Raw genomic sequence first — 12402 nt, forward strand, 5'->3', positions numbered from 1 at the left:
GTCAGGAATGACTAGCACGTATGTGCGAGGGGAACCTTTACCTTACCTCTTTTAAAACCAAGATTCACTGACAATCCTTCTGTTTCTGACCAGCTTTTCTGCAATTCAATGTATTTTTCAGATAGTCTAGAACTCGTATCTCCCTTTCACCTCCCTATAAATGTGAATTAAAAGAGCTGGGTCTCATTTTTCACCATGTCAGATGTGGAGATGTTTCTATCCAACAGAGTGGAATTTATTCTGTTTTATTTATTCGTTAGCTGAAGCTCTGCAGTGTCTCTCTCAAGAGAAAACCGGTGATGTGACAGAATCTCTCTCTCTCTTTCTCTCTCTCTCTCTCTGTTCTTTTCCAAGAAACCTGAGCCAGCAAAGCAGTCCCCGTCTTCCACAGGGAGGAGAGCTCCTTCACCTTCTCTGCCCAGCTCTAGGCGCTCGGTCTCGCCCGGGAACGTGGGGAAATTCCCTCCTTCTCCAGCAACAATAAGGTTTCTATCCCGTTCGGAATCTCTGCTTTTCCTCCATTGTGCTCAGGATAAAACCAGTCAGTCAGTCAGAATAGAACTGGAAGGGATCTTAGAGGTCTTCTAGTCCAACCCCCTACTCAAGCAGGAGACCCTAGAACATTCCAGACAAATGGAAAACCTCCAGTGATGGAGCACCCATAACTTCTGAAGGCAAAAGCCGCTCCACTGGTCAATTGTCCCCACTGTCAGGAAGCTTCTTCTTAATTCTTGCACCTACTTGGTCCTCCTGAGGAACCCCAAGAGACTTTCAAGAAACCTATTTTTCCTCTTGATTTCATGTTCTCTCCCTAAAGACAGAAGGACTTTAGAGGTCTATGGAGAGTCTCAGTCCTTCAGGTCACAGTTGTCCCAAAGGTGCTTTTTCAAGAGGCAACTGGACTTCCTGTTTTTTCTTCGAAGACGTTTTGCTTCTCATCCAAGAAGCTTCTTCAGCTCTGACTGGAATGGAAGGCTCCACACCCATTTGCACCACTCAGGTGATCCTGAGGACACAGACAAACCTCCAAGCAGCGTCAACGACCATCTAAAACAGCGGTCACCAACTGGTAGTCCGCGAACCACTGGTGGTCCGTGAGAAAATTTTGGTGGTCCACAGAAAAATTATTTGCATTTTTTAAATATTTCACTAAATACTATTTATCATTTTCAAAAAATGCATATTAGTGGTCTGTGGGATTTAAAATTAAGAATTTAGTGGTCCCTGAGGTCCAAAAGTTTGGTGACTCCTGGTCTAAAAGGATCCAAATGACCAGCTGTCTGCAAGGAGTATAAATCCTTCCTTTCCCAACCATCCACTCAGAGCTGAAGAAGCTTCTTGGATGAGAAGAAAAACATCTTCAAAGAAAAACCAGAAAGTCCAGTCACCTCTTGGCCAAGGGTCTCCAGGTAGCAGATTACCTGTGTCCTCAGGATCACCTGAGTGTCACAAATGGGTGTGGAGCCTTCTGGGAACTGTTGAAAGACCCAACACAGTCTACAACACAATCCTTTCAACAGTTCCCATTTGCACTATTCAGGGGACCCTGAGATAAACCTCCAAGTGGCCTCAACGACCCTCTAAAAAGATGCAAATGACCAGCTGTCTGCAAGGAGTATAAATCCTTCCTTTCCCAACTATCCACTCAGAGCTGAAGAAGCTTCTTGGATGAGAAGCGAAACGTCTTCGAAGAAAAAAACAAGGAAGTCCAGTATCTACGAAGGCGGTTTATGAAGGGTCAAGCATTGGGTCAACGCATTTTTTGGCCTTTCAAGCCCCTCCTAATCACTCCCCCTCTCTCGGCAGACGCAGGCCGCAGCCGTCTTCCCTGAATGTCTCGCGGCAGCGGCCATCCTCACCCATGGCGGCCTCTAAACCTGCCCCGATTCAGCGCCCGCCCCTCACCCCGAATGTCCTCGGCGTCACCAAAAAGAAGAGCGAGATGGAGAGCAGTGCAGCCCCTCAGGAGCAGGGAGCCACCGGGGCTCCCTCGGAGAAAGAATTGCCCGCAGGGCCGTCTAAAGCCAAAGAAGGTAAAAAAAGAACTCTTAATATTCTCAACACCCGTGTTACTAGCAATAGCATTTAGACCTCTATACTGCTTCACAGCCACATCTCTTAAGCGGTTTACAGAGTCAGCCCAGGGTCTTTCTTTGAGGGAGGCGGGTGGTTTAGAAAAGAGAAATGCAGTGTGTATAAAAATTGACGTTTTTTAAAAAAATAAATCGGATTTTTTTAAAATTTAAATCGGATTTTTTTTTAAAATCAAATTTAATGCTTTTGGAGTAAAAATCTAAAGATAGTTTTCTATTTAAGGTACATTCATAATTTAGTTTATTCAGAATGAGATGGAGCTTAGTTATGTAGCATGAGGATTTATATATTCTGCAATATTGGGGCTGTCGCTGAGTCAACAGCGGGTCAGAGGAGGAGCTGCTGCGGGACAGAGATGACAGTTGCTCTTTAAAAATTATGATGTAAATCGACTTGATTTAAATCAAATCCATCCTGGTGAAATGTAAAACAAATAAGTAAATATACATTTCTTTTTAAGGATGACATGCCCCCCCCTTCCTGGTCACCATTTCTGAATCTGTCTTAGTACCGGTCTGTTTCCCATGTTGCGCTCAATAATAGAGCCGTGTTTCTCAGCTTTGGCCACGTGGACTTCAACTCCCAGAATTCCCCAGCTGGGGTTGCCTGGACTCCATAGTGGAAAATATAAAATTGAAAATGAATACAGCAATAGAGAGGGATGAAGGAAGGAGAAGAGAGATGGACGAAGGAAGGAGAGAGAGGGAGGAAGGACGGAAAGAGAAATTAGAGTAGAGTGAGGGTAAGAGAGGGAGGAAGAGAGGAGGAGGAGGAGAAAGGAAGGGGAAGTAGGGAGGAGAAGAAGAGGAGAAGAGAAAGTAAGAAGGAAAGAAAAGAGAGAAGTGGTAGGTTTGAGGAGAAAGATTGCTGTACAATAAAAAAAGATGAAATGGAAGAAAGGCAACCCCGAACAAATATAAAGATATTAAGATAAAAGAATGAATTGTTTAAAGAATAAAAGAGAACAAATATGAATAAATAGCAATAATTAGAATTTAAGGGCAAATGAAGATGTTGTTTATGTAAGCAAGCATAGAAACATTGAGACGTGATAAAAGAAAAGGGGAAAAAAAGATTTTTGCCAAAAACTGTAATTGAGTAAAATGTATTTGAATTTGATTAATTGTATAAGATAAGATATGGTCAATACTCTGTTCAAAAAAAATGTGGGGGAGGGGGGGAACCAATAAAACTTGTTTTTTTTTAAAAAAAAAACAGAATTCCCCAGCTGGCATCATCCAACCCCCCCCTCCCCATCCTTTACCCCTCCCGTCCTGAAAAGGAGGCACTCCCCCCCCACTTCCCTGGGGAAGCTCACACCAAAAAGGGTCTAATCCAGGCCACCCTTGGCAGCATCCTTTCACCAAGAGCGCCAGGTGAATCGGTGGCTCAGCCGGGGCCACGTGCATGCGGCGAGAGGTTGCTGCCCCTGCCCTACAGGGAGTCCTTGACTTACAACGGTTCATTCAGTGACAATTCAAAGTTACAATGGCATTTAGGATCGTTTTTCACCCTTACGGCCGTGGCAGCATTCCCACGGTCGCATGATTTATATTCGGATGCTTGACAGCTGTCTCACACTTATGACGGTTGCCGTGTCCTGAGGTCACATGATCCCCCGTTTGCGACCTTCTGACAAGCAAAGTCGATGGGGAAGCCAGATTCACTTAACAACCATGTTACTAGCAAGAGCACTTAGACTTATATACTGCTTCACAGCCATCTCTTAAGTGGTTTACAGAGTCAGCCTGTGGCCCCCAACAATCTGGGTCCTCATTTTAACGTCCTCAGAAGGATGGAAGGCTAAGTCCACCTTGAGCCAGTCAGGATCGAACTGCCGGCAGTCGGCAGAGTTAGCAATAGCACTTAGATTTATATACCATTTCACAGTGCTTTACAGCCCTCTCTAAGCAGTTTACAGAGTCAGCCTGTTGCCTCTCGGTCCTCATTTTAATGACCTCAGATGGACGGAAGGCTGAGTTCACCTGGAGCCAGTCAGGATCGAACTGCTGGCAGTGGGCAGAGTTAGCATTAGCAATGGCATTTAGACTTATATACTGCTTCACACTGCTTTACATCCGTCTCTAAGCAGCTTACAATGTCAGCACCTTGCCCCCAACAGTCTGGGTCCTCATTTTACCAATCTCGGAAGGACGGAAGGCTGAGTCCACCTTGAGCTGGTCAGGATCGAACTCCAGACAGTGGGCAGAGTTAGCCTGAAATACTGCATTCTAACCACTGTGCCACCAAGGCTCTGATTAACTTAACAACTGCAGGGATTCACGTAACCTTTGCGGCCAACAAGGTTGTAAACCGGGACAAAACTCACGTAACAAACATCTAACTTGGCGACAGAAATTTTGGACTCAAGTTTGGTCGTTAGGCCGAGGACTAACTATCGCTTTAAGCAGGCCCCGGGATCCCTTCCTAGCTGCTGAGTCCCACTCGTCCTCCCCTTAACGCTCGTAGGTCTAGCCCCGTAGAGCGAGCTAAGCGTTAAACAGGCCCGTGGGCAGCCTGAGCAGCCCCTGGCTTCAGCCCCCCCGTGTTTTCCTTTGCAGAGTCACCGGCCTCCTTCACCTTCCTTCCTGAATTGCCACCTTGCGTCTTCAGTCCCTCGTCTCCTGCCGCGCCGTCCTTCTGCTCTCACGATGTCCCGACGGCCTCCTCTCTCGGCAGAAGGATGCTATTCGGCTACGATCCCATGTCGCGCCTGGGGGTCTCCTCTCACTCCCTGAACGGCGCCAACCCCAGCCCTCCCCGGGCTAACTTCCCGGGCCAGGGGTCTTCCCCCTGCATCTTCCCGCCTTGCGTTCCTAGCACGCCGAACTCGGGGAGTCCCGTGTCTGCCAAGGGCTCCCCTCCTAATTTTGTGATAGAAGCCAACAGGCACGGCGACGCAGGCAGACTCAGCCCCCTCCATTGCATTAGCTTCCCGTATCCACGCCAGCCCGGCTCGCCCTACCGGCTACCGCCTCCCCCTCCTTTCTGCCGGAAGAATCTCTCCCACCGGCCCATGACGGTGACCACCGACCCCTACGTCCTGAATAAGCTGCTGCACACTTTCCAGACCATGCGGTGCAGCGTGGATAACATCAGCCAGGAGCTCAGGGTGCTAAACACTCACCTGGCCAACCTCTCCTATCACTTTGGGGCCCCGCCCATCCCAGACTATTCTTCCGCGAATGAGCAGGACGACTCGGATTAAGCCAAACGGAAGGCTTAGCTGCTTGCCAGTTCAAGCTCCATTTAGGCCCAGGGTAATAATAATTCTGCTTTGAAGGCAGAAACTTCAGAGGGGGTTTTTTCCCCACACCCATTCCCCTGTCCTCAGCCCACAGCTTCACCCTAGACCTACAGGTGACTAAAGTAACACTTCACCCCTCCATTAATCCCTGCCCTTCTCTTCATCTGCAGAAAATGAGGCAGTAGGAAAGACCGAGCTAAAAGGAGCATCTCCCTATTTAGATATTTATCTATTTATTTATTTATTGGAGTATCTCCGCTCTCTCTTTTTTTGCAATAAACGGTCTCTTGCAATATAGTAGAGCAGTCATTTTTATTTTAAAGATAAACCAACACAAGGGTACATAAATATTAAACCCCTTGGGGTGATCTTTTATTTATCTCGAGCAAAATCTGGAGGATTTTAGAATCGTTGCAGTCCTCGTGGGGGCATTCGTACTTTTCCACCAAACGCTTAACCTGCAGCTTTTTCATTTGTCCCGTGTTTGTATGCGTGTTCGCTTGGGTTAATTTGTATTCGGGGTCAAGGAACAAAAAGAGCATCACACGAAGCCGTGTTTATTGCTTCAAATCTGTAAAGAATGAATGAATGAATGAGTGAATGGGGAGGTCTTTTAATTGAGGATGTGGAATCGTATTTATTTATTTATTGCTACAGAGAGAGAGAGAGAGAGAGAGACTGGTTTAGGGAGGGCCAGCTGGGGAATTCTGGGAGTTAAAAGTCCACAAGACTTAAAAGTTGCCAAGGTTGGACACACCCCTGCTTTAGAGCTATTAAAAAGGCAGATCGTTGAAGAAGAATGGGAAATCGGTGGCCAGAGGAGAATGCCGACCAAATCAAGAAGGCCTTATCACAAGCACAAATGTTGACTTCCCTCTGGATTGTTTTGTGATTCAGGAACCTCCTCGCCCCAAAATAGAACAAAGTTTAGAGCAGGAGTCGGCAACCTTAAACACTCCAAGAGCCACAAAGGTCCTAACCGGAAGCCCCCCCCCCCCATTCAATTCTGGAGCTGACAGGAAGTCCAGTTCCCCCACCATAGAGTCTCCTCCTAGCACGGCGTCCTTTTTCCTCTACCTGTCCTAACCGGAAGCCCTATCAACTGTGGAGCTGACCGGCGACAAGGAGCCACAGCAGAGGGATGAAAGAGCCACATGCGGCTCCAGAGCCACGGGTTGCTGACCTCTGGTTTAGGGTATTATAGCGAGGGGTCCTTGGTACTCTCTGAGCTTTCTTGTTTTCTTGCAGACATTTCAACTAGGTAACATCATTGGTGCTAGCAAGGAGGGGTGTGTGCTGTCAGTTTATATATTCTGGGGTCTTGCCTGTTTCTGTGAGTTTGGGTGGTGTTAGAGATTCTTTCGTTGGGCTGTTCACTGATGGCTTTTTGGCAGTTTCTTGATTGGGGGATTGTTTACTTGATGGTTGGTCTGAAGTTGACCTTGATCTATGCTGTTGGGATTGCTGATTACCGATGGACAGGCAAGACACCAGAATATAAACTGACAGCAAACAGCACTCCTTACTAGCACTGATGATGATGATCCCTAGTTGGGTCATGAAACGTCTGCAAGAAAACCACCAAGCTCAGAAAGGACCCCATAGTCTTCCTCCTCCTCCCTGCAAACCTCCCTCCCTCCTAATGTCAGCGTTCCAGAAAAGAACCCAACTCCAAGTAAAAACTCTGAAGCAAGCATTTTTCAAAGTTCTATTTACTAGAATAGGTAAACTGGGAAAATGGGAATCTGAGAGGTCCGGGTTTTCCCTCAGTAAATCAAAACCCCCAAAACCATCCCCTTCACTCCTCAGCCGATCACATGCTCCATCCGCCCCATCTGGAGACAGCACTCCGGCCACTCCTTCTCCAGATGCAGGATCGCCCTGACCTTGAAGGTATTATAGCGGCTGTCCAAAGGATTTTCTCAGGTGTCCCAAGTCAACCGTCGGTTGTGATCGAAAGAGATGTCCGACTCACTCACTGCTTTTGGTTCCTTTCTTTAAACAATACGATACGTTGCCCAATTTGGGGGTTTAGACTCCCCACCGATCAAGCTGCCTGGGGAATTCTGGGAGTTGAAGTCCACCCATCTCAAAGCAGCCAGGGTTGAGAAAAACTGCCATAGAACAGCGGTCACCAACTGGTGGTCCGTGAGAAAATTTTGGTGGTCCACAGAAATTGCATTTTTTATATTGCACTAAATCAGGGGTCCTCAAACTACGGCCCCTGGGCCGCATACGTGCAATGGTATCTCTTATTTACCAGATACAAGTGGCAAAACTCTTCCAGGGACCACAACCGCTGAAGAAGCAGCAAAGATCTTGGCAGAGAAACGCCGCCTTGCCCGGGAACAGCGAGAGCGCGAAGACCAGGAAAAGCTTCAAAGAGAAGAGGAAGAAAGGTAAGCAAGAGAGGGTTTCCGTCCACCCAGAAAGATTTTAAATCAAAGTTTTTCTAGGGAGATTTAGCAAACAGCATCCTTTGAACCCAATTCCTGATGACCTGGGATAAGAATCGAAGAGGCTAGACAAAGATAATTGAATAAAATAGAAAGGTCCTTCTTTTGCTCCCTTGCAGGTCCTTAACCTTTGGAAATTCTAAATGGCTTATCAATTAAATCTCAGAAATTGCCTCCTTTCTTTAAAAAGAAGCATTCTCTTCTTTGGACTGCTGGCTGGTTGGTTGGTTGGGTTGACTGGTTGGTAGGGTGGGTGGGTGGGTTGATTTGTTGGTATGTTGGGTGGGTGGGTTGATTGGTTGAGTGGGTGGATTAACAGGTTGGTAGGTAGGTTGGTTGGTTGGGTTGATTTGTTAGTTGGGTTGACAGGTTAGGTAGGTAGGTTGGTTGGTAGGGTTGACAGGTTGGTAGGTAAGTTGGGCGGGTTGACTGGGTGGGTTGACTGGTTGGGTGGGTGGGTTAACAGGTTGGTGGGGTAGGTTGGTTGGATGGATTGATTTGTTGGTTGGGTTGACAGGTTAAGTAGGTTGGTTGGTAGGGTTGACAGGTTGGTAGGTAGGTTGGGTGGGTTGGTTGGGTTGACTGCTTGGTAGATTGGTTGGTTGTTGGTTGGGTTGACTGCTTAGTAGATTGGTTAGGTTTACTGGTTGGTTGGTTGGTTGATTTAACATATGACAACATACCCCAAAAGCCTGGGCAAGTGAACCACATCCAAATCTACAATTAAAACAGTGAAAAACATGAAACAAAAGGCAGCAGCCCAGATTCAAAATAACCCTAACCATAAAAACACAACAGGGACTCCACCGACACACCAAGCCCAGGCCTGGGAATAGGAGGTCTCGGTGCTGCCGACGGAGTTGCGAGGCGTTTGCAAACCAGGTTGCACGAGGCTGGCCGGCCTACCCGGCACAAGCCAGCTTTTACCCATCATCCCTTTGCTTTGGGCTCTTAGAATCCGGAAAGAGGAGTTGGCCATCTTAGCCCAGGAGAAGCAGGCGCAGGAGGAGGCCGCCCTCCGGGAGATGGAAGAGCTGAAGAGAGCAGAAGAAGAGGAACAGCAGCAGTTGGCCGAGAAGGACCGAATTCAGAGGGAGCAGGAAGAGCAGGAGAAGCTGGCGGACCTTCAGCTGCAGGTCGGGGTCTCAGCAGGGCACCGTTTGAGGCTTTTTTCAGCCTGCCCCACCCCAACGTTGGGCCACAATGTCCACCCAGGGAATTGCAGTGTATTGCCAAGCGACAGTGGTGGAGTTAAATCTAGGCTTCCCCTCTTGGGTGTGACTCGAACGCAGGACCCAAGTTAAGAATTGGGACCTTCGGCTGTATTGCGCTGTCTTTCGCTGCCGTAACCACCCCTGGCGTAACTTGCTTTCTGTAGCGACGGTCAGTCCCTTTCGCACTGGCTGGGTCAGACAGGCCGGGGCCTGGGGAACTCACCACGACAGTTTTTTCCTCTTTTAGCGGGAAGAAGCTGAGGCGAAGGCCTTTGAAGAGGCCGAGAAACAGCGGCAGGAACGGGAGAGAATTATGCAGCAGAACCTGCAGGAGAGGATGGAAAGGAAGAAAGTAGGAGCGCCTTCTTTCTCCTCCTCTTTTCTTCTCCTCCTCCCCCTTTCTCTACTCCTCCCCCTTCCCCTTTCTCTCTTCTTATTTATTTATTTATTTATTTATTTATTTATTTATTTATTTATTTGGTTTATATTGCCACCTATTCGTCCATGGCGACTCAAGGCGTTTTACAGAATATAAAAAAACCACATTTAAAAAACAGTAAAACTCATTTAAAAAAATCAAATAAATTAATGTAATAAAATCACCCCTGACCTCCCACCCCAGCGACAGCCGATCACACGAGCCATTTAATGGGCCTCCATCCCGCTCTGCGTTCCCCAGGCTCGCTGGCAGAACCAGGTCTTCAGCGCCTTCCGGAAGAGAATTAGGGTGGGGGCCGTTCTAATCTCTCGGGGGGGATGATGTTCCAGAGAGAGGGAGCCACCACGAAGAAGGCCCTACTTCTGGGTCCCACCAGGTGTAGCTCCATTTTTTTGTCCTGCTGCGATTATGGTATCTTCCATTCGAGAATGCCAGGGCACCCGGTTGCCTCCTTCTCCTCTCCCGGTTTGCTCTCTCTCCAGAGCTCTGCGAGGCGGCTGGAGAGGGACATCCTGCTCTTCCTTGCCCTTCCTGTTGGGCAGGGGTTTTAACCGGTGGGCTCTGCTGCCCTCGGAATCCCCCTGAAGCATTCAGGGGTCTGCATTGTGTCCTTTCAATGGAATTTGTCTCCTACAGAGAATCGAAGAAATAATGAAGAGGACGCGGAAGGCCGAACAGAGCGATGCTAAAGTAAGCGTCTCTCTTGTCTCTCATGGGCAGCTGAGCTGCTTTGGACCTTTAAACGTTGCTGGGGTTATTAACCTGCAAGTAGCTCCCCCGAGCCCCACCCACCCTTTGTATTGATCTGCCTTGGCAACAGGCAACAAAGCTGATGCTTTTGAAAGGAAAGGAAAGAGAGGAGGAGGAGGAGAGAGAAAGGGGGAGGAGTAGATGAGAGAAAGGGGAAGAGAAGAGAGAAAGGGGGAGGAGAAGAAAGAAGGAGGGGAAAAGGGGGGAGGAGGACAGGGAGGAGAAGAGAGAAAGGGGGAGGAAAACAGAAGGAGAAGAAAGGATGGGGAGAAGAGAGAAAGGGCGAGAAAAAAGGAGAGAAGAAGAAAGGAGGAGAAGAGGGAATTGGAGGAGGAGATGAGAGAAAGGGGAAGAGAGGAGGAGGAGAAGAAAGGAGAAGAGGGAAAGGGAGGAGGAGATGAGAGAAAGGGGAAGAGAAGAGAGGAGGAGAAGAGAGAAAGGGAGAGGTCTCCGAGGGGCCAGGGTTTCTGAGAGCTCCTGAAAGGTAACGAGAATAATTGGGATTGAGTTGATGGGCGGACTTAATCTCAGGAAGTCCTCATGTAGCGGCCGCCTTGTTTAGCAACATGTGGGGTTGATCTAACATCCCCTCCTGCCCTGCAAAGGATTGTTTTCCATTTCTCTTGCCGCAGAATGAAGATAAGTCGAACGAGGAAGATGAGGACATGGAAGAAGATGAAGAGCACAGCCTGGAAAAGCAAGATCAGCCAGGTAGGGAGCTTCCTTGTCTCTCCTCACCTTGGCAAACTGGGTGTAAACTCTCAGGGTTTGGGGAAGAGTCCAGAAATACAGGTGGTCCTCGCCTTGCAATAGTTCATTTAGTGACCGTTCAAAGTTGAAACAGCACTGAAAAAAGGGGCTTACGACTCTTTTCACACGATAACCGTCGAAGCATCCCATGTGATCAACATTTGGACACATGGCAACTGACTCGTGTGTACAGCAGTTGTGGCATTCCGGGGTCACGTTATCACCTTTTGCGACCTTTTGACGAGCAGTGGGGAAGCCAGATTCCCTTAACAACCGTGGCAAGAAAGGTCACGAAGTGGGGACAAAACTCACTTAACCAGCGTCTCACTTAGCCACATAAATTCGGGACCCGCCTGCAATCGAGCAGTCAAGGTAGTTGAAAGTGTTCGCCACGAGGGGCCCCGAATCCTCAACTCTTTTTTTAACTCCCCCTTACAGAAAAGTCGAAATGCGAGGACTCCTCTCTCGAAGACGTTCCGGAGGCCTTGTGCCATTTTACTTTGCTGCAAGAAGACTCGAAGATGGGAGCAGACGACGTCTTCCTCAATGGGAATAAACAGGAGGGAGAGGAAGAGAGGAGGGAGGATGGGCCCTCCCTGTATTTCGGCCAGTCAGTAGAAACCAGGTAAACGTCTACGGAGGATTCTCTGTCGTCCAGGTTCGTGGTTTTTTTCAAGAGGCAACTGGGCTTTCTGGTTTTTTCTTTTGAAGACGTTTTGCTTCTCATCCAGGAAGCTTCTTCAGTTCTGAGTGAATGGTGAGAAACAGAAGGATTGATACTCCTTGCAGACAGTTGGTCATTTGCATCTTTTTAGAGAGTCCTTGAGGCCACTTGGAGGTTTGTCTGTGTCCTCAGGGTCCCCCAAGTGGTGCAAATGGGGGTGGAGCCTTTTTGGAACTGTTGAAAGACCCAACACACAGTCTACAACACAATCCTTTCAACAGTTCCAAGAAGGCTCCACACCCTTTTGCATCACTCGGGGGACCCTGAGTACACAGATAAACCTCCAAGTGGCCTAAACGACTCTCTAAAAGGATGCAAACGACCAACTGTCTGCAAGGAGTATAAATCCTTCCCTTCCCCACTCTCCTGTCAGAGCTGAAGAGGCTTCTTGGATGAGAAGTGAAACGTCTTCAAAGAAAAAATAAGAAAGTCCAGTCGCCTCTTGAAAGAGCACCTTGAGAAACCAGATAGGTCTGAGGGACACGGCTGGCATTGGAAGAGCGCTAAAAACTCTGCTCTTCAGCCGGATTCCCGCAGAAGGTTATCCAGGTATCTCCACGTAGCTCACAAACGGTTAGTAGCTGCTCAAGAGCTATCCTAAAGAGAGACCCCAGCCCTGAAAATATTTTATTTATTTATTTATTTTTATTTTTATATGCTGCCCTTCTCTGGAGACTCAGGGCGGCTTACAATGCGTTAAGCAAAATATCCCTAAAAATAAGTAAGCC

The 12402-nt window shown here is 48.0% G+C and overlaps 2 protein-coding genes across 11 annotated transcripts in view; both read left to right on the plus strand.

Annotated features, from left to right (window-relative positions):
* The window catches only part of MAP7D3 (MAP7 domain containing 3), a 37000-nt gene that overhangs the window by 21224 nt on the left and 3374 nt on the right, over positions 1-12402 (plus strand). For 8 of the 10 annotated variants that reach the window (XM_034441634.3, XM_087877602.1, XM_087877599.1 and 5 more), the window contains 8 exons: positions 355-485; positions 1807-2033; positions 7605-7740; positions 8753-8933; positions 9259-9363; positions 10087-10140; positions 10833-10911; positions 11389-11575. In XM_034441634.3, coding sequence (XP_034297525.2) covers positions 355-485; positions 1807-2033; positions 7605-7740; positions 8753-8933; positions 9259-9363; positions 10087-10140; positions 10833-10911; positions 11389-11575 — 1100 coding nt within the window. The remainder of the gene's footprint in view (positions 1-354; positions 486-1806; positions 2034-7604; positions 7741-8752; positions 8934-9258; positions 9364-10086; positions 10141-10832; positions 10912-11388; positions 11576-12402) is intronic. The other 2 variants (XM_034441636.3, XM_087877600.1) reach the window with 1 other exon arrangement.
* Positions 2759-5877, plus strand: LOC148112240 (uncharacterized). The gene has a single exon (XM_087877607.1). It carries the CDS (start codon positions 4778-4780, stop codon positions 5300-5302), a length of 525 nt encoding a protein of 174 aa, XP_087733733.1. The 5' UTR covers positions 2759-4777; the 3' UTR covers positions 5303-5877.

The sequence above is a fragment of the Pantherophis guttatus genome, chromosome 12, assembly GCF_059756535.1.
Source record: "Pantherophis guttatus breed Tessera chromosome 12, ASM5975653v1, whole genome shotgun sequence".
Taxonomy (NCBI): domain Eukaryota; kingdom Metazoa; phylum Chordata; class Lepidosauria; order Squamata; family Colubridae; genus Pantherophis; species Pantherophis guttatus.